General features: G+C 38.8%; 1 protein-coding gene across 1 annotated transcript in view; it reads left to right on the top strand.

Moving 5' to 3' along the window:
• Catsperb (cation channel sperm associated auxiliary subunit beta) overlaps positions 1-22,774 on the top strand; it is a 221,365-nt gene that overhangs the window by 190,557 nt on the left and 8,034 nt on the right. The window contains exons 22-23 of the mRNA NM_173023.2: positions 7,474-7,584; positions 11,378-11,488. Coding sequence (NP_766611.2) covers positions 7,474-7,584; positions 11,378-11,488 — 222 coding nt within the window. The remainder of the gene's footprint in view (positions 1-7,473; positions 7,585-11,377; positions 11,489-22,774) is intronic.

Consider the following 22,774-nt stretch of genomic DNA (forward strand, 5'->3'; position numbering starts at 1 on the left):
GGGTTTTGTTTTGTTTTGTTTTGTTTTGTTTTGTTTTGTTTTTTAATGTGGATGATGATGCCAGTGCTCCACATCTAATGGTTCTTTGTCAGCCAAGGGGACCAGATAACTCAATGGGATTTGGTGCAGAAAGAAAGATCCATCAAGCTGGTGTTATTGACTAACCCCATCCACAAAGAACATCATTAATCTACTGTGGTCAAGTTGGGGACATTCTAGTGAAGAGTTCTAAATATCTTCCTCTTCATCCTTCCCAAAATCTGGAATACTTATTCTATTGAACTATTATGCCAGTTTTAACATTTTCCTCATGTTATGTTTTTTAAACAATGAATAAATTTAAGAAGCCATTTTAAAATTATGCCCAGTTCCAGCCTGGAAAACTTAAGGTAGGGCCTTATGGTGTCAATTTAGAAGCTTTATTTGGTGATTTGGTGCATTTAACACAACTAATAAGTGTGCAAATTCCACTTCACCTGTGTAAGTGAACAATAAAGACTGTTACTTTGCTGGCCCTATGAAATTCTGCACGAGAGTAAGTATATACTCTACCTTCATGACTTAACACTTGGCTGCATTCTTTTCCTTTTGTTCCCGTGCTCAGTATGCTTTTTTCTCTCTTTTTATTGGATATTTTCCTTATTTATATTTCAAATGTTATCCCCTTTCCTAGTTTCCTCTCTGAAAATCCCCTATAACCTCCCACCTCGCCATGTTCCCGAAAACAACCAATCCTTGCTTCTTGACCCTGGCATTCCCCGAAATTGGGGCATAGAACCTTCACAAGACCAAGGGATCTCTTCCCATTGATGACCAATTAGGCCATTCTCTGCTACATAAGCAGTAAAGACATGAGTCCCACCACGTGTTTTCTTTGATTCGTGGTTTAGTCCTAAGGAGCTCTGGAGTAGTTGTTCATTCATATTGTTGGTCCTCCTATAGGGCTGCAAACCCCTTCAGCTCCTTGGGTACGTTCTCTAGCTCCTTCATTGGGGACCCAGTGCTCCATCCAATGGATGACTGTGAGCATCCACTTCTGTATTTACCAGGCACTGGCAGAGCCTCTGAGGAGACTGCTATATCAGGCTCCTATCAGCAGGCTCTTGTTGGCATCTGCAATAGTGTCTGGGTTTGGCGGTTGTTTATGGGATGGATCCCCAGGTGGGGCACTTTCTGGATGGTCATTCCTTCAGTCTCTGCTGCACACTTTGTCTCAGTAACTCCTTCCATGGGTATCATGTTCCCCCTTTTAGAAGGATTGACGTATCCATACTTTGGTCTTCCTTCTTCTTGAGTTTCATGTGTTTTGCAAATTGTATCTTGGGAATTCTTAGCTTCTGGGCTAATATCCACTTATCAGTGACACGTGTGTTCTTTTGTTATCGGGTTACCTCACTCAAGAAGATATCCTCCAGATCCATCCATTTGCCTAGGAATTTCATACATTCATTGTTTTTAATAGCAGAGTAGTATTCCATTCTGTAAATGTACCATATTTTCTGTATCCATTCCTGTGTTGAGGAACATCTGGGTTTTTTCCAGTTTCTGGCTATTATAAATAAAGCTGCTATGAAGATAGTGGAGCATGTATCCTTATTACAAGTTGGAGCATCTTCTGGGTATATGCCCAGGAGTGGTATTGCTGGATCTTCCCGTAGTACTATGGTCAATTTTCTGAGGAACTGCCAAGCTGACTTCCAGAGTGGTTGTACCTGCTTGCAATCCCACCAGCAATGGAGGAATGTTCCTGTTTCTGCACATCCTCACCAGCATCTGCTGGCACCTGAGTTTTTTATCTTAGCCATTCTAACTGATATGAAATTAAATCTCAGGGTTGTCTTGATTTGCATTTCCCTGATGTCTAAGGATGTTGAACATTTCTTAAGATGCTTCTCATCTATTCGTTATTCCTCAGTTGAGAATTCTTTTTCTAGCTCTGTACCCCATTTTTAATGGGGTTGTTTGGTTTTCTGAACTCCAACTTCTTGAGTTCTTTATATATATTGGATATTATTCCCCTATCAGATGTTGGTTGCTGTTTTGCCTTATTGACAGAGTCCTTTGCCTTATAGAAGCTTTGCAATTTTATGAGGTACCATTTGTCGATACTTGATCTTACAGAACAAGACATTGGTGTTCTGTTCAGAAATTTTTCCCCTGTGCTCATATCTTCAAGGCTCTTCCCCACTTTTTCCTGTATAAGTTTCAGTGTCTCTGGTTTTATGTGGAGTTCCTTGATCCACAAAGACTTGAACTTTGTACAATGAGATAAGAATTGATCAATTTGCATTCTTCTACATGCTAACCAACAGTTGAGCCAGCACAATTTGTTGAAAATTACATGTTTTTTCCACTGGATTGTTTTAGCTTCTTTGTCAAAGATCAAGTGACCATAGGTTTGTGGGCTCATTTTTGAGTCTTCAATTCTATTCCATTGATCTTCTTGCCTGTCACAGAACAAGTACTATGCAGTTTTTATCACAATTACTCTGTAGTACAACTTGAAGTCATGGATTGTGATTCAACCAGTGGTTCTTTTATTGTTGAGAATGGTGTTTGCTATCCTAGGTTTTTTTTTTTGTTATTCCAGATGAATTTGCAAATTGCTCTTTCTAACTCTGTGAAGAATTGAGTTGGAATTTGATGTGGATTTCATTGAATCTGTAGATTGCTTTTGGCAAGATGGCCATTTTGACTATATTAATCCTGCCAATTCATGAGCATGGGAGATCTTTCCATCTTCTGAGGTCTTTTTCTATTTCTTTCTTCAGAGACTTGAAGTTCTTATCATACACATCTTTCACTTGCTTAGTTAGAGCCACACCAACGTATTTTATATTATTTGTGACTATTATGAAGGGTATTGTTTCCCTAGTTTCTTTCTCAACCTGATTTTTTCCTTTGTGTAGAGAAAGGCTACTGATTTGTTTGAGTCAATTTTATATCCATCTACTGCACTGAAGATGTTTATCAGGTTTAGGAGTTCTCTCGTGGAATTTTTGGGGTCACTTATATATACTATCATATCATTTGCAAATAATGATATTTTGACTTCTTCCTTTCCAATTTGTATCCCTTTGATCTCCTTTTGTTGTCAAATTGCTCTGAACAGGATTTTAGTACTATGTTGGGCAGAGAGTGGGCAGCCCTGTGTAGTACCAGATTTTTGGGATTTCTTCAAGTTTCTCTCCATTTAGTTAGATGTTGACTACTGGTTTGCTGTATATTGCTTTTACTATGTTTAGGTATGGGCCTTGATTTCCTTATCTTTCCAAGACGTTTATCATGAATGGGTGTTGGATTTTTGTCAAATGCTTTCTCAGCATCTAATGAGATGATCATGTAGATTTTGTCTTTGAGTTTGTTTACATAGTGGATTATGTTGATGAATTTCCATATATTGAACCACACCTGCATCCCTGGAATGACGCCTACTTGATCATGATGGATGATAATTTTAATGTTTTCTTGTGTTCGGTTTGCAAGAATTTTATTCAGTATTTTTTTGCATTGATATACATAGGGGAAATTGGTCTGAAGTTCTCTTTCTTTGTTGGGTCTTAATGTGGTTTAGGTATCAGAGTAATTGTGGCTTCATAGAACGAATTTGGTAGAGTACCTTCGGTTTCTATTTTGTGGAATAGTTTGAGGAAAATTGGAATTAGATCTTCCTTGAAGGTCTGAGAACTCTGCACTAAACCCATCTGGTCCTGGGGCTTTTTTAGTTGGGAGACAATTAATGACTGTTTCTAATTCTTTAGGGGATATTGGACTGTTTAGATCATTAATCTGATCCTGATTTAAGTTTGGTACCTGGTATCTGTCTAGGAAGTTGTCCATTTCATCCAGGTTTTCCAGTTTTGTTGAGTATATAGCCTTTTGTAGTAGGATCTGATGATGGTTTAGATTTCCTCAAGATCTGTTGTTATGTCTCCTTTTTCATTTATGATATTTTTACTTAGGATACTGTCCCTGTGCCCTCTAGTTAGTCTGGCTAAGGGTTTATCTATCTTGTTGATTTTCTCAAACAACCAGCTCCTGCTTTGGTGATTCTTTGTATAGTTCTTTTTGTTTCCACTTGGTTGAGTTCAGCCACAAGTTTGATTATTTCCTGCCCTCTACTCCTCTTGGGTGAATTTCCTTCCTTTTGTCCTAGAGCTTCTAGGTGTACTATCAAGCTGTTAGTATATGTTCTCTCCATTTTATTTTTGGAGGCACTTAGAGCTATGAATTTTCCTCTTAGGTCTGCTTTCATTGTGTCCCATCAGTTTGGGTATGTTGTGGCTTCATTTTCATTCAACTCTAAAAAGTCTTTAATTTCTTTCTTTATTTCTTCCTTGACAAATGTATCATTGAGTAGAGTTTTGTACAGCTTCCACATGTATGTTGGCTTTCTACTATTTGTGTTGTTATTGAAGATCAGCCTTAGTCTGTGGTGATCTGATAGGATGCATGGGATTATTTCAATATTTTTGTATCTGTTGATGCTTTTCTGTGACTGATTATATGGCCAGTTTTAGAGAAGGTAACATGAGGGGCTGAGAAGAAGGTATATCCTTTTATTTTAGGATAAAGTATTCTATAGATAAATTCTGTTAAATCCATTTGTTCCATAACTTCTGTTACTTTCACTGTGTCTCTGTTTAGTTTCTATTTCCAGGATCTGTCCATTTCTGAAAGTAGGCTGTTGAAGTCTCCCACTATTATTGTGTGCAGTGCAATGTGTGCTTTGAGCTTTTCTAAAGTTTCTTTAATGAATGTGGATACTTTTGCATTTGGAGCATAGATGTTCATAATTGAGCATTCATCTTGGTACATTTTACCTTTAATGAGTATGCAGTTCCCCTCTGTGTCTTTTTTTTATTGCTTTAGGTTGAAAGTCGGTTTTATTCAATATTAGAATGGCTACTCCAGCTTGTTTCTTCAGACCATTTGCTTGGAAAATTGTTTTACAGCCTTTCACTCTGAGGTAGTGTCTGTCTTTGTCCCTGAGGTGGGTTTCCCATATGCAGCAAAAATGTCGGGTCCTATTCATGTATCCAGTCTGTTAGACTATGTCTTTTTATTGGGGAATTGAGTCCATTGATGTTGAATGATATTAAAGAAACGTGATTGTTATTTCCTGTTATTTTTGTTGTTAGAAGTGGAATTATGTTTCTGTAGCTATCTCCTTTAGGGTTTGTTGAAAGATTAGTTTCTCCTTTCTAGGGTGTAGTTTTCCTCCTTGTGTTGGTGTTTTCCATCTATTATCCTTTGTAGGGCTTGATTTATGGCAAGATATTGTGTAAATTTTGTTTTGTATAACATCTGTCTAGGATCTTCTGGCTTTCATAGCCTCTGGTGAGAAGTCTGGTGTAATTCTATAGGCCTGCCTTTATATGTTACTTGACCTTTTTCCCTTACTGCTTTTAATATTCTATCTTTATTTAGTGCATTTGTTGTTCTGATTATTATGTGTCAGGTGGAATTTCTTTTCTGGTCAAAACTATTAGGATTTCTTTAGGCTTCATGTATGTTCATGGGCATCTCTTTCTTTAGGTTAGGGATGTTTTCCTCTATAATTTTGTTGAAGATATTTACTGGCCCTTTAAGTTGAAAATCTTCATTCTCATATATACCTATTATCCTTAGGTTTGGTCTTTTCATTGTGTCCTGGATTTCCTGAATGCTTTGAGTTAGAATCTGTTTGCATTTTGCATACTTTGATTGTTGTGTCCATGTTTTCTGTGGAATCTTCTGCACCTGAGATTCTCTCTTCCTTGTATTCTGTTGGTGATTCTTGCATCTATGGCTCCTGATTTCTTTCCTGGAATTTCTATCTCCAGAGTTGTCTCCCTTTGTGATTTCTTTATTTGTTTCTACTATTTTTTAGATCTTGGATAGTTTTGTTCAACTCCTTGACCTGTTTGCTTGTGTATTCCTGTAATTCTTTAGGGGGTTTTAATGTTTCTTCTTTAAGGGCTTCTACCTGTTTACCTGTGTTCTCCTATAATTCTTTAAGGGCTTTTTGTGATTCATCTTTAAGGACTTCTACCTATTTAGCTGTGTTCTCCTGTATTTCTTTAAGGGACTTATTAATGTCCTTCTTAAAATCCTCTACCAGCATCATGTAATATGATTTTAAATCCGTATCTTGCTTTTCTGGTGCTTGGGGTATCCAGAACTCGCTGTGGTAGGAGTACTGGGTTCTGATGATGCCACGTATTCTTGGTTTCTGTTGGTAAGTTTCTTACATTTTCCTTTCACCATCTGGTAATCTCTGGTGTTAGATGATCTAGCTGTCTCTGGCTGAAACTTGTACCTCCTGTGAGTCTGTAAGCCTGTGTCAGCACTCCTGGGAGACCAGCTCTCTCCTGGCAAGACCAGTGCACAAAGGACTGGGGATCAGCTCCACCTCCTGGCTGAGGATGAAGGCTAGTAGTAGGACCTTGTCCCAGAAGCTCTGTTGCTTCTGTGGCCTGTGCTCTTCTGGGATAACCGGTCTTATGGAGACACAGAAGAGAAAATGGTGATCTCCCCTGAATCCTGAAGTCAGAGCACTCCCTGGAGGCAATCTCTCCTCTGACAGGGAAGTTACACAGAGGACTGAGGATCAGCTCCACCTCCTGGCTGAGGATGAAGGCCTATAGTAGGACCATGTCCCAGAAGCTCTCTCATTATGCTTTAATTCTGAGGTTAATATGAAGATAGACTATAACTTTAAAAATTGCAAAAATTTATATAGCAAATGATTTTATAAAGTTGATGACCGAATGTTAAAATATTATTTTCATATCAATTATACTCTTGTCACAATCTACTTAACAAAGTTTGATTACATTTCAGTGAAAATTATCTTCCAGAGTAGGTTTTTTTTTCTTCCCGGGGTCGGGGTGGGGGTAAATAACTTAACTAAAATTAGTTTGTATGGTGCATATTTCATGCAAATGAAGTGTGCCTGTGGTGTGATAATTTAAACATATTTAAACAAAAGGTGAATGCACAAAATTCCTGCTGCTCAGATCACTGCAGCTTTAGGACCCAGTTTCTTTTACTAATTTAAAAACAAAATGAAAAACATAATAAAGAAAGTTGTACCTGAAAAAAACAAACTAACTAAAAATTAGCTGATGTACTACATTTAGGTCTGTGATAGAAAAGAAATAAGCAAAACTTGAAACTGTGATCTAACTGCATCTCTGTGACTCTTTGCTAAAAATGCTTAGAAATATCCTCCATTAACTTTATGAAACCTATTTTAAGTACTAAAAGTCATTTTCACTTCCTTTCAAAATCCAAATTACATCATCACAGAGTCAGGTCTCTGAAATTACAGAAACTGAGTGGGAGAGAAAGTGAAGTGGTAAAATACATTATAGTACATTCAGCTGAAAGTGAAATATTTATGCAGAATGGTTGTATGGAAAAGACAAAACATTTATGAGGTGATGAATAATAACACATAGCCCTCTTCCTTTGCTTAATCTTTTGCAGATAAACTACAGACCTCCATCCCACATGGGAATTTCTATTCCACTCACAGATAATTTTTATCATGCAGACCCTAGCAAACCCATACCGAGAAATCAATTTCACAAGTCAAAGGTAAATAATTTGTCTATAAATGAACTTCTGCAGTGTTTGATTCATATTTGAACACCAGGGTCAAAAAGTGGGAGTGGGTGGGGAGGGGGTGGAGGGGAAGGGTATGGGGGACTTTTGGGATAGCATTGGAAATGTAAATGAGGAAAATACCTAATTAAAAAAAGAAATGTAAATAAAGAAAATGTCTAATAAGATTTAAAAAAAAATCACTGTCCTCATTTAGATAGGTTAGCTGATATGTGTACTTGCCATCAAGCCTGAATCTCAGGCTTGACCCCTAGGAAGTAGTACAAGGAAAGAATTGATTCCAGCTAGATTACTCTGGACTCTATCCACACACCATAACAAACTCACCACACATACACAGAGACACATGCAAATGCACTATACAGATGTACTCATGTGCACACACACAATCACTCCATGTATACATGCATACGTACAGACTTAACAGTTTTTAAGAGTATTTATACTGTAGATGGACACAGTTATAGGATGAGGTACTTAAGCTATTTTTCATATTTCTCAAGGAGTTCTGCTGCTCCTTTTTTAGCCACTGCATTGATAACTTCAGCTACTCACAGACACTATTTTGCAGCCAAGAAGTCTCAATGGACTCTCTCCTTGACTTCTTAGCTCCCAAATAAACCTCAAAGGAGACACATAGACAAAGAGCACTGTGTTTTCAAAGTAGAGAACTTACAACTGTCTCATGTCTTCAGCAACTCCTTGTACTAGCATAGACACATTTAAATTCCTGCTATATCATGCCTACAATATAGGCTGGCTCCTTAGAACTGGACAGCCACCTTTCTGGAGGTTAGAAGAGATTGGTGGAACAGAGGGAAATGTTAGTTTTCCTAGAAAAAGTTACTTGGTGTTGAATCGTTTTAAGCACTTTTGTTCAGAGACAGGGACCTTAAGTGTCATATGATTTATGAACTGTATGAAATTACATTGTTAAAGATGCGATTTACAACTATGTCAAAGATGAAGTCAAATTTAGCCTTGCTCAAAGTTTTATGAGGAGGCTTTTTAAAAAGCTTGTTGTACTTGTTGATTTATCTCCCTTATGTATTTCCTTTGGACTGATGTGCTGGGAACAACATTCCAGCATGCTAGAGACAAAGGCAAATGACTCTCTGTAAGATGTAAAGCCAAGGCCTTGACCAGTCTGGCTAGTCAAAGGAGAATTTCCTTTTGTAAATGAGATGTTAGGTGGTTTGTGCAGTTCATTGGTCAAGTTTCAGGGTGAGAATAGAGTGCTAATATAGTTAAACTCAAAGATCACACATCTTCTGGTCCTAAGCAAACAAAGCCCACTATTCCTATATTCTGCTGTAACAGGCCATGCAGAAAAATGATTATTGTCTCTGCTCTAAATCCAAGTTGTAGTTTGATTTTGTCAGATGTGTTGAAGTTCTAGACACTAAGCCAAACAGAAATCCATATCAGGATCTGGAATGAGAGACTTCCCCTTCTGCTTGCCCTGTCTTTTCATCATGCTTCAACATGACAGCCCTCCAGCTCACTCTAGCCTAGGCATGTTGGCCTCTTTTCTGTTTCTCTGATATGTTCCCAAGTCAGACTTTGCAGCTGCAAGACCACCCCTTCATCTTCTGTCATATGTCACACCCCACTGTGACCTTTGTCAGTATTTTGCTTTAATGCCCAGCTCAGAGTGAGGCCTTCCCTGACCAATCCCTGTATAATGATAGCCCTATCTCTACCATCCCTGACTCCCTATTCCTTCCTATATTCTCCAAACTATGTGTTACTGCTCTAACACTTCACTTGCTAGTTTTATTTTTGTGTCCTTCGGTCTTCCCAAGAAAGTAAGCTCATAAAGCAAGACTGATTTCTTGCTGGTTTGCTTTGTTTTTCCTGATACTAAAGGTTAAACCAAGGCCCACAACATTCTAGTCGAAAGTTTTTATTTGTTTTGACCTGTTCCTACAATATCCCATGTATTCCAGGCAGCATCTGACAAAGGACTGTTAAGAAATTGTTGAATGAGTATATTATGATAGCCCATATGTATGTAATCTCAGCAGTTGAGAATCCCAAGGTAGGAGCATCAGGAGTTTGAGGACAGCTTGTGTAACACAGTATGTCTGAGGCCTCAGATAGACACTGCTGAGAGAGAGAGAGAGAGAGAGAGAGAGAGAGAGAGAGAGAGAGAGAGAGAGAGAGAGAGAGAGATTACAAACTAATAATACATATTTCATTCATGTTCTTATACACATAAAATATTCCTAGATTACCACATTTCTTGCTGAATTAATCTAGGATTTAAGGGCAAGAAGTTCTGCTCTAAACAGTGAGTCACTAAGACACTGAGTTCTCCAACTACAATTTCTTTCAAAGATAAGAACCTGTCTTCTTACTATGCCAAGTTCCTCCATTGACATAAGTTGTTTTTGCTTAGATATCCTTACTTTACATTGATTCCCCCTGCTGCTTTATACCTTGGACCATCTGCCTCTAGACCATGCTCAGCCTCTGTCCTGAGCTATTGTTCCCGCCCGCAGGAACGCACACGGGACACAAGATCCTTTCGTAGCTAATCTTTATTACATGTTGATGAGAAAGACAAAGAAGGCTCAGAAACGTGTTGCTTAAGTACCCCCTGGTGTGACGTGTCTATACCCGACTGGCAGCTTCACCCACGATCTCCTACACCCCCCGGATGGGCTAGTGACTTGGCCGGCTTTTGCTCCTTGCACATGCGCACATAGCTTGTTCTTTGTTTAGGTGGCATAAGGCACTGTGGAGCCAGCACCATCTTATGATGGTAAATGTTATTGCGGCTCTCCACAAGCCTCATGGGTTGGGGATGGGGTGGCAGAGAATCAATGGCTTAGACTCCAGGAGCAGGCGAGAACTCCACAGCAAGTTCATGAGAATGCTTCCAAAATCTCCTTTATTAATTCTTCTGGATCACCCTTTATACCTTCAACCCATGTCCCATTGGTCCCAAGCAAGCATGTCTTCCAAATAGCAATTCTCAGTTGGCTGTCACTGTGTCACAAATCTTTAGGCCCTCTGACAGTTTTCAAATTGGTTCCCTTACAGAAGTTACCTCTCTGGCTGCATACGCCAATCCTCCAACATCTCCCCATCATGATTTCCCTGAGTGTTAAATAGGAAATATACCTAATTCATACCAATTAATTAAGAGGGAGATTTGATCATTTGTTTAATTTGTTTTGTATTGTTGAGCAAGGACTTACTGTATAGTGAGGGTTAGCACAAACTTGCTATCTAGTCAAGGCTGACTTGGAACTACTGCTCATCTTGACTCAAAGTGCTGAGTTTGCTGACATGTGTCACCACATCTCCCCCTAAGAAGGTTTTGAATGCAGGGTTTATGGCATATGGCAGTTGTACAGTTCAGCAATTCTAGTGTTATCAGGCATGGGTTGCCATTCTCTAAAATTACACCCTGAACATGACAAATGGTATCTCCATGGGTTTGCACACTAGTCAGAGAAGCTCTCTGTGAAAGCAAAAGTCACAACAAGGAAGTTGTATCTTTTTGTGCAATGTTTATGAATAATATGTACATGTATAACCTGAAAGAATTATGCAGAAATATTGTTACATTACAACCTTCATAATCTCATCTCCTGGGCAAGCACTCTGTGCCCTCAATGCCTCTTATTTTATCATTAATGAATTTTCTTCTAAAATTCTCGAAACTTTATTATTCAGAGAATAAATGTTTTCTAAACACTTATTTTGGAAAAACTACAAATTATAAAAAGTCAACATTTGTTGCTTCTGCCTACAGGAAACTGGCAAATACAAACAGTGTGCTAATGTTACCAGTCGGGCAATGTGCAACTGCTCAGAACATCAAAAGTTTTCCCATGCTGTTGCTTTCTCAGATTGCAAAGAAAAGGTAAAGCAATTTGTATTACCTCATGATGGAATGGTTTTCTGTTCCTGTGAGTGGAAATGTGCCTTTTAGTTAGACATAACTGCTCACAACCTGCTATTACTCCAGTTCTTGAGATCTGATGCCCTCTTCTGGCTTCCACTGATAGTGTATGGACTCAGCTTAGAGAAAATCATGCAAGCAAAACTCCATATACATAAAAACAAATCTTTAAAAAAACAATAAAATTGACCATGTGGAAATAACATCTATTATGACTTAGAATAAATGTGACACCAAAAAAAAAAAAGATCTGACTTTTGTACATGGAAGAGTTAGTTATAAAAATTATCTCTGATGTAAAACCAAATACCTTATCTGAACACTCCATTTCAGGCAACACATATAAAGACATTCATGTATCAACACACACAATTAACAATATTAATACTACTAATAATAAATTAAACTTACTCTAATTCTTTTTATTAGCTATTTCATGTATTTACATTTAAAATGTTATCCACTTTCCCTGTTTCCCCTCCAGAACCCTCCTATGCTATCCCTCCTCCCCCTGCTTCTATGAAGGTGCTACCCCATCCACACACCCAATCCCAGCTGACCACCATGGCATTTCCTGAAACTGGGGATTCTAGACTTCACAAGACAAAGGGCCTTTTATCTTATTGATGCCAGACAGTGCCATCCTCTGCTACATATGGGATGACCATGTGGGTCTCTCCATATGTACTCTTTGGTTGGGGGTTTAGTACCTGGGAGCTCGGGGGGGGGGGGTCTGGTTAGTTAATATTATGGTTCTTCTTATGGGGTTGCAAACCCTTTCAACTCCTTCAGCCCTTTTTTCTAACTCCTCCATTGGGGTCCCCATGCTCAGTCCAATGGTTGGCTGTTAGCATCCACCTTTGTATTTCTCAGAATCTGGCAGAGCCTCTCAGGAGATAGCTATAACAGGATCCTGTCAGCAAGCACTTCCTTGCATCCGCAATAGTGTCTAGACTTGGTGTCTATATATGGGATGGGTCCCCAGGTGGGCAGTTTCTAGTTGACCTTTCTTTCAGTCTCTGCTCCATACTTTGTCCCCATAGTTCCTATAGACAGGAGCCATCCTCAGTTAAAAATTTGGAGATGAGAGGGTGGTCCCATCCTCCAACCTTGCCTAGCCTCTGAATATGGCCTCTACAGGTTCTCCAACCTCTTTGTTGGGCATTTCAGCTAATTTCATCCCTGTTGGGTCCTGGGAGCCCCCATGCTGTCCTGGGAACTGGGACTTTCTGGTGGCTACCCCCACTTCTCCATCCCCCATTGCTACACACTAGTGTTCAAATTCATGACCCTCTCTGTATATCATCCCCATCTCCTCCCATTACTGATCCTGCCCCTCTTTTCCTTCCTCTCCCTCCTCTCTACCTCCCATGAGTATTTTCGTCCCCCTTCTGAAGAAGGTCTGAAGTCTTCCTTCTTCTTGAGCTTCATATGGTCTGTGAGTTGTATCTTCGGTATTCTGAGCTTTTGGGCTAATATCCACTTATCAATGAGTACATACCATATGTGTTCTTTTATGACTGGGTAACCTCACTCAAAATATTTTCTAGTTCCATCCATTTGCATAAAGATTTCATAAAGTCATTGTTCTAATAGGGGCTTAGTACTCCATTATGTAAATGTACCACATTTTCTGTATTCATTCCTCTTTTGAAGGACATATGGGTTCTTTCCAGCTTCTGGATATTATTAATAAGGCTGCTATGAACATACTGGAGCATGTATTCTTGTTATATATTGGAGTATCTTTTGGGTATATGCCCAGAAGTGGTAAAACTGGGTCCTTAGGTAGTACTATGTCCAATTTTCTGAGGAACTGCAAGACTGATTTCCAGGATAGTTGTACCAGCTTGCAATCCCACCAGCAATGGAGGAGTGTTCCTCTTTCTCCACATCCTTGCCAGCATCAGCTGTCACCTGCGGTTTTTAACTTAGCCATTCTGACCGATGTGAAGTGGAATCTGGAGGTTGTTTTGACTTGCATTTCCCTGATGACTAAGGATGTTGAACATTTCTCTAGGGGCTTCTCGACCATTCAATATCACTCAGTTGAGAATTCTTTGTTTAGCTCTCTACCCTATTCTTAATAGAGTTATTTACTTCTCTGGAGTCTAACTTCTTGAGTTCTTTGTATACATTGGATATTAGCCCTCTGTCAGATGTGAGATTGGTAAAGATCTTTTCCCAATCTATTGTTTGCCGTTTTGTCCTATGACAGTATTCTTTGCTTTACAGAAGTTTTGTAATTTTATGAGGTCCTATTTGTTGATTGTTGATCTTAGAGTATAAGCCATTTGTGTTCTGTTCAGGAAATTTTCCCCTGTGCCCATGTGCTTGAGGCTCTTCCCCATTTTCTCTGTTATTAGATTCAGTGTATCTGGTTTTATGTGGAGGCCATTGCTCCACATGGACTGGAGCTTTGTACAAGGAGATAAGAATGGATTGATTTGAATTCTTCTACATGTGGACCACCAGTTGAAACAGCACCATATGTTTAAAAAAAATGTTGTCTTTTTTTCCCACTGGATGGTTTTAGCTCCTTTGTCAAAGATCAAGTGACCATAGGTGTATGGGTTCATTTTTGGGTCTTCAATTCTATTCCATTGATCTACCTACCTGTCTCTATACCAATACCATGCAGGTTTTTGCCTTTTTGCTTTTGTTTTTAATCACTATTCCTCTATAACACAGCTTGAGATCAGGGATGCTGGTTCTTTCCAGAAGTTCTTTTATTGTTGAGAATAGTTTTCATTATTCTGGGATTTTTGTTATTCCAATTGAATTTTCAAAATTGCTCTAACACTATGAAGAATTCAGTGGGAATTTTGATGGGGATTGATTGCATTGAATCTGTAGATTGCTTTTAGTAAGATGGCCATTTTTACTAAATTAATCATGCCAATACATGAGCATGAAAGATTTTTACATCTTCTGAGATCTTCTTAGAGTTCTTTCTTCAGTGATTTGACATTCTTGTCATACAGATCTTTCACTTGCTTGGTTAGAGTCACACCTAGTCATTTTCTATTATTTGTGTCTATTGTGAAAGGTGTTGTTTCCCTAATTTCTTTCTCAGCCTGTTTATCCTTTGAGCAGAGGAAGGCTACTGGTTTGGTTGACTTAATTTTATAACCAGTCACTTTGCTGAAGTTGTTTATCAGCTTTAGGAGTTTTCTGGTAGAATTTTTGGAATTAAGAATACTATAATATCATCTGCAAATAGTGATATTTTGACTTATCCCTTTCTATTTGTAACCCTTTGACCTCCTTTTGTTGTCTAATTGTTCTGGCTAGGACTTCAAATACTATATTGAATATGCAGGGACAGAGTGTGCAGCCTTGTGTAGCCTCTATTGTAGTGGGATTGCTTTAAGTTTCTCTCCATTTAGTTTGATAATGGCTACTGGTTTGCCATATATTGCTTTTACTATGTTTAGATATGGGCCTTGAATTCCTGATCTTACCAAGTCATTTACCATGAAGGGGGGTTGAATTTTGTCAAATGCTTTCTCAGCATCTAATCAAATGATCATGTGGATTTTTTTCTTTGAGTTTGTTTATATAGTGGTTTATGCTGATGGATTTCCTTCTATTGAACCATCCCTGCATCCCTAGGATGAAGCCTACTTTATCATGATGGATGATCCTTTTTGTGTTCTTGGATTCAGTTTGTGAGAATTTTATTGAGTATTTTTGCATTGAAATTCATAAAGGAAATTGGTCTGAAGTTCTCTTTGTTGGGTCTTTGTGTGGTTTAGGTATAGTGTAATTGTGTCTTAATGGATTGTATTTGGGTAGTGTTCCTTCTGTTTCTCTTTTATGAAATAGTATGAGAAGTATTGGAATTAGGTCTTCTTTGAAGGTCTGATAAAATTCTGCTTGAAAACCATCTGGTCCTGTGCTGTGTTTGGTTGGGAGGCTTTTAATGACTACTTCTATTTCTTTAAGGGTTATAGGACTGTTTAGATGGTTTATTAGATCTTGATTTAACTTTCTGACCTGCTATCTGTATTTTTTAAAATGTCTATTTCATCTAGAGTTTCCAGTTTTGTTGTGTATAAGCTTTTGTAGTATGATGTGATAATTTTTTTTTAATTTCCTCGGTTTCTGTTATCATGTCTCTCTTTTCATTTCTTATTTTGTTAATTTGAAACTGTTTCTGTGCTCTCTGGTTAGTTAAGGGTTTATCTATCCTGTTGATTTTCTCAAAGAACCATCTCCTAGCTTTGTTGAGTCTTCGTATAGTTCTTTTTGTTTCTACTTGGTTGATTTCAGCCCCGAGTTTGATTGTTTCCTGCCATCTACTCCTCTTGGGAATGTTTGCTTCTTTTTATTCTAGAGATTTCAGGTGTGCTATCAAGCTGTTAGTGTATGTTCTCTCCAGTTTCTTTTTGGAGGCACTCAGAGGTATTAATTTTCCTCATATCACTGCTTTCATTGTGTTTCATAAGTTTGGGAATGTTTTGCCTTCATTTTCATTAAACTCTAAAAAGTCTTTAATTTCTCTCTGTATTTCTTCCTTGGCAGAGTTATCATTGAGTAGGGTGTTGTTCAGCTTCCATGGGTATGTGGACTTTCTGTTGTTTTTGTTGTTATTGAAGACCAGCATTACTCCGTGGTGATCTGATAGGGTGCACGGAATTATTTCTGTCTTCTTGCATCAGTTGAGGCCTGTTTTGTAACTGATTATATGGTCAGTCATTGAGAAGGTACCATGATGTTCTAAGAAGAAGGTATAATATATTCACCTTAGAGTGAAATTTTCTATAGATACCTGTTAAATCTATTTGGTTTATAACTTCTGTTTGTTTCACTGTGTCTCTGTTTAGTTTCTGTTTCCAGGATCTGTCTTATGGAAGAGAGTTGGGTGCTGAAGTCTCCCACTATTATTGTATGAGATTCAATGTATGCTTTGAGCTTTCATAATGTTTCTTTTATGAATGTAGGTGTCCTTGTATTTGGAGCATAGATGGCCAGAATTGAGAATTCTTCTTGGTAGATTTTCCCTTTGATAAATATGAAGTATCCTTCCTTATCATTTTTGATAACTTTTGGTTGAAAGTCAATTTTATTCAATATTAGAATGGCTACTCCAGCTTATTTCTTGGAACTATTTGCTTGGAAAAAAAATCTGGCCCTTTACTCTGAGGTAGTGTCTATCTTTGTCACTGACATACATATCCTGTATACAGCAAAATGCTGGCTCCTGTTTATGTATCTAGTATGTTAGTCTATGCCTTTTTATTTGGGAATTGAGTCCATATATGTTAAGAGATATTATGGAATTGTGATTGTTGTTTCTTGTTGTTTTTGTTGTTAGTTGTAGAATTATGTTTGTGTGGCAATCTTCTTTTGGGGTTGTTATAATTTTCTTGCTTTTTCTAGGGTATAGTTTCCTGCCTTGTGTTGGAGTTTTCCATCTATTATTCTTTGTAGTGCTGGATTGGTGGAAAGATATTGTGTAAATTTGTTTTTGTCATGGAATATCTTGGTTTTTCCATCTATGGTAATTGAGAGTTTTGCTGGGTATATAGTTGTCTGGGCTGGCATTTGTGTTCTCTTAGGGTCTGTATAATATCTGCCCAGGATCTTCTGGCTTTTATAGTCTCTGGTGAGAAGTCTGGTGTAATTCTAATAGGTCTGCCTTTATATGTTACTTGACATTTCCCCCTTACTGCTTTTAATATTCTTTGTTTTGTGCACTTGGGGTTTTGACTATTATGTGACAGGAGGAATTTCTTTTCTGGTCCAAACTATTTGGAGTTCTGTAGGCCACTTGTAAGTTTATGGGCATCTCTTTCTTTAGGTTAGAGAAGCTTTCTTCTTTAATTTTGTTGAACATATTTACTGGGCCTTTAAGTTGGGAATCTTCACTCTCTTCTATACCTATTGTCCCTAGGTTTGGTCTTCAAATTATGTTCTGGATTCCCTGGATGTTTTGGGTTAGGAGATTTTTGCTTTTTGCATTTTATTTGACTGGTGTATCAATGTTTTCTATAGTTATCTTTTGCACCTGGGATTCTCTCTTCTATCTCTTGTATTATATTGTATTATCTATTGCTCCTGATCTCTCTCCAAGTTTTTCTATCTCCAGGGTTGTCTCTGTTTGTGATTTCTTTATTGTTTTCTATTTCCCATTTTAGAGCATAGATGGTTTTGTTAGGTTCCTTCACCTGTTTGTGTTTTCCTGTAATTCTTTAAGGGATTTTTGTGTTTCCTCTTTAACGGCTTCTTGCTGTTTTCCTGTGCTCTCCTGTATTTTTCTAAAGGGAGTTATGTCCTTATTGATGTCCTCTATCATCATCATGAGATGTGATTTTTAAATCCAAATCTTGCTTTTTTGGTGTGTTGGTGTATCCTGGACTGGCTATCTTGAAAGAACTGGGTTTTGATGATGCCAATAGCCTTGGTTTCTGTTGCTTATGTTCTTGTAATTGCCTCTCTCCATATGGTTATCTCTGGTTTTAGTTGGTCTTGCTGTCTCTGACTGGAGCTTGTCCCTCCTCTGGGCTGTGAGCCTGTGCTCTTAGGTATGTCATCACTCCTGGGAAACCAGCTCTCTCAATGGGATTTGAGTGTGGAGAACTGTGTCACAGGGTTAGCTCAGGGGCACTGATAGAAACTGGAAGGTTGGCACAAGTCCCTACCTTGCAAGCAGAGTCTTGCCCAACACCCGCAAGGGTCCACACGGGACTCCCCACGGGACCCTAAGACCTCTGGTGAGTGGATCACAGTGCCTGCCCCAATCCAATCGCGCGGAACTCGAGACTGCGGTACATAGGGAAGCAGGCTACCCGGGCCTGATCTGGGGCACAAGTCCCTTCCGCTCGACTCGTGACTCGAGCCCCGGGCTACCTTGCAAGCAGAGTCTTGCCCAACACCCGCAAGGGTCCACACGGGACTCCCCACGGGACCCTAAGACCTCTGGTGAGTGGAACACAGCGCCTACCCCAATCCAATCGCGTGGAACTTGAGACTGCGGTACATAGGGAAGCAGGCTACCCGGGCTTGATCTGGGGCACAAACCCCTTCCACTCCACTCGAGCCCCGGCTACCTTGCCAGCTGAGTCGCCTGACACCCGCAAGGGCCCACACAGGATTCCACACGTGATCCTAAGACCTCTAGTGAGTGGAACACAACTTCTGCCAGGAGTCTGGTTCGAACACCAGATATCTGGGTACCTGCCTTGCAAGAAGAGAGCTTGCCTGCAGAGAATACTCTGCCCACTGAAACTAAGGAGAGTGCTACCCTCCAGGTCTGCTCATAGAGGCTAACAGAGTCACCTGAAGAACAAGCTCTTAACAGTGACAACTAAAACAGCTAGCTTCAGAGATTACCAGATGGCGAAAGGCAAACGTAAGAATCCTACTAACAGAAATCAAGACCACTCACCATCATCAGAACGCAGCACTCCCACCCCACCTAGTCCTGGGCACCCCAACACAACCGAAAATCTAGACCCAGATTTAAAAACATTTCTCATGATGATGATAGAGGACATCAAGAAGGACTTTCATAAGTCACTTAAAGAATTACAGGAGAGCACTGCTAAAGAGTTACAGGCCCTTAAAGAAAAGCAGGAAAACACAGCCAAACAGGTAGAAATCATTAAAGAAAAACAGGAAAACACATCCAAACGGGATGGAAATGAACAAAACCATACTAGAACTAAAAGGGGAAGTAGACACAATAAAGAAAACCCAAAGCGAGGAAACGCTGGAGATAGAAACCCTAGGAAAGAGATCTGGAACCATAGATGCGAGCATCAGCAACAAAATACAAGAAATGGAAGAGAGAATCTCAGGTGCAGAAGATTCCATAGAGAACATCGACACAACAGTCAAAGAAAATACAAAATGCAAAAGGATCCTAACTCAAAACATCCAGGTAATCCAGGACACAATGAGAAGACCAAACCTATGGATAATAGGAATTGATGAGAATGAAGATTTTCAACTTAAAGGGCCAGCTAATATCTTCAACAAAATAATAGAAGAAAACTTCCCAAACATAAAAAAAGAGATGCCCATGAACATACAAGAAGCCTACAGAACTCCAAATAGACTGGACCAGAAAAGAAATTCCTCCCGACACATAATAATCAGAACAACAAATGCACTAAATAAAGATAGAATATTAAAAGCAGTAAGGGAGAAAGGTCAAGTAACATATAAAGGAAGGCCTATCAGAATTACACCAGACTTTTCACCAGAGACTATGAAAGCCAGAAGAGCCTGGACAGATGTTATACAGACACTAAGAGAACACAAATGCCAGCCCAGGCTACTATACCCGGCCAAACTCTCAATTACCATAGATGGAGAAACCAAAGTATTCCACGACAAAAACAAATTCACACAATATCTTTCCACGAATCCAGCCCTTCAAAGGATAATAACAGAAAAGAAGCAATACAAGGACGGAAATCACGCCCTAGAACAAACAAGAAAGTAATCCCTCAACAAACCAAAAAGAAGACAGCCACAAGAACAGAATGCCAACTCTAACAACAAAAATAAAAGGAAGCAACAATTACTTTTCCTTAATATCTCTTAATATCAATGGACTCAATTCCCCAATAAAAAGACATAGACTAACAGACTGGCTACACAAACAGGACCCAACATTCTGCTGCTTACAGGAAACCCATCTCAGGGAAAAAGACAGACACTACCTCAGAGTGAAAGGCTGGAAAACAATTTTCCAAGCAAATGGACTGAAGAAACAAGCTGGAGTAGCCATTTTAATATCGGATAAAATCGACTTCCAACCCAAAGTTATCAAAAAAGACAAGGAGGGACACTTCATACTCATCAAAGGTAAAAATCCTCCAAGAGGAACTCTCAATTCTGAATATCTACGCACCAAATGCAAGGGCAGCCACATTCATTAGAGACACTTTAGTAAAGCTCAAAACATACATTGCACCTCACACAATAATAGTGGGAGACTTCAACACACCACTTTCTTCAAAGGACAGATCGTGGAAACAGAAACTAAACAGGGACACAGTGAAACTAACAGAAGTTATGAAACAAATGGACCTGACAGATATCTACAGAACATTTTATCCTAAAACAAAAGGATATACCTTCTTCTCAGCACCTCACGGGACCTTCTCCAAAATTGACCATATAATTGGTCACAAAACAGGCCTCAATAGATACAAAAATATTGAAATTGTCCCATGTATCCTATCAGACCACCATGGCCTAAGACTGATCTTCAATAACAACATAAATAATGGAAAGCCAACATTCACATGGAAACTGAACAACACTCTTCTCAATGATACCTTGGTCAAGGAAGGAATAAAGAAAGAAATTAAAGACTTTTTAGAGTTTAATGAAAATGAAGCCACAACGTACCCAAACCTATGGGACACAATGAAAGCATTTCTAAGAGGGAAACTCATAGCTCTGAGTGCCTCCAAGAAGAAACGGGAGACAGCACATACTAGCAGCTTGACAACACATCTAAAAGCCCTAGAAAAAAAGGAAGCAAATTCACCCAAGAGGAGTAGACGGCAAGAAATAATCAAACTCAGGGGTGAAATCAACCAAGTGGAAACAAGAAGAACTATTCAAAGAATTAACCAAATGAGGAGTTGGTTCTTTGAGAAAATCAACAAGATAGATAAACCCTTAGCTAGACTCACTAAAGCGCACAGGGACAAAATCCTAATTAACAAAATCAGAAATGAAAAGGGAGACATAACAACAGATCCTGAAGAAATCCAAAACACCATCAGATCCTTCTACAAAAGGCTATACTCAACAAAACTGGAAAACCTGGACGAAATGGACAAATTTCTGGACAGATACCAGGTACCAAAGTTGAATCAGGATCAAGTTGATCATCTAAACAGTCCCATATCACCTAAAGAAATAGAAGCAGTTACTAATAGTCTCCCAACCAAAAAAAGCCCAGGACCAGATGGGTTTAGTGCAGAGTTCTATCAGACCTTCAAAGAAGATCTAATTCCAGTTCTGCACAAACTATTTCACAAAATAGAAGTAGAAGGTACTCTACCCAACTCATTTTATGAAGCCACTATTACTCTGATACCTAAACCACAGAAAGACCCAACAAAGATAGAGAACTTCAGACCAATTTCTCTTATGAATATCGATGCAAAAATCCTCAATAAAATTCTTGCTAACCGAATCCAAGAACACATTAAAGCAATCATCCATCCTGACCAAGTAGGTTTTATTCCAGGGATGCAGGGATGGTTTAATATACGAAAATCCATCAATGTAATCCATTATATAAACAAACTCAAAGACAAAAACCACATGATCATCTCGTTAGATGCAGAAAAAGCATTTGACAAGATCCAACACCCATTCATGATAAAAGTTTTGGAAATATCAGGAATTCAAGGCCCATACCTAAACATGATAAAAGCAATCTACAGTAAACCAGTAGCCAACATCAAAGTAAATGGAGAGAAGCTGGAAGCAATCCCACTAAAATCAGGGACTAGACAAGGCTGCCCACTTTCTCCCTACCTTTTCAACATAGTACTTGAAGTATTAGCCAGAGCAATTCGACAACAAAAGGAGATCAAGGGGATACAAATTGGAAAAGAGGAAGTCAAAATATCACTTTTTGCAGATGATATCATAGTATATATAAGTGACCCTAAAAATTCTACCAGAGAACTCCTAAACTTGATAAACAGCTTCGGTGAAGTAGCTGGATATAAAATAAACTCAAACAAGTCAATGGCCTTTCTCTATACAAAGAATAAACAGGCTGAGAAAGAAATTAGGGAAACAACACCCTTCTCAATAGTCACAAATAATATAAAATATCTTGGCGTGACTCTAACTAAGGAAGTGAAAGATCTGTATGATAAAAACTTCAAATCTCTGAAGAAAGAAATTAAGGAAGATCTCAGAAGATGGAAAGATCTCCCATGCTCATGGATTGGCAGGATCAACATTGTAAAAATGGCTATCTTGCCAAAAGCAATCTACAGATTCAATGCAATCCCCATCAAAATTCCAACTCAATTTTTCACTGAATTGGAAGGAGCAATTTGCAAATTTGTCTGGAATAACAAAAAACCTAGGATAGCAAAAAGTCTTCTCAAGGATAAAAGAACTTCTGGCGGAATCACCATGCCAGACCTAAAGCTTTACTACAGAGCAATTGTGATAAAAACTGCATGGTACTGATATAGAGACAGACAAGTAGACCAATGGAATAGAATTGAAGACCCAGAAATGAACCCACAC

This window comes from Mus musculus, chromosome 12 (genome assembly GCF_000001635.26).
Source record: "Mus musculus strain C57BL/6J chromosome 12, GRCm38.p6 C57BL/6J".
Classification (NCBI taxonomy): Eukaryota; Metazoa; Chordata; class Mammalia; order Rodentia; family Muridae; genus Mus; species Mus musculus.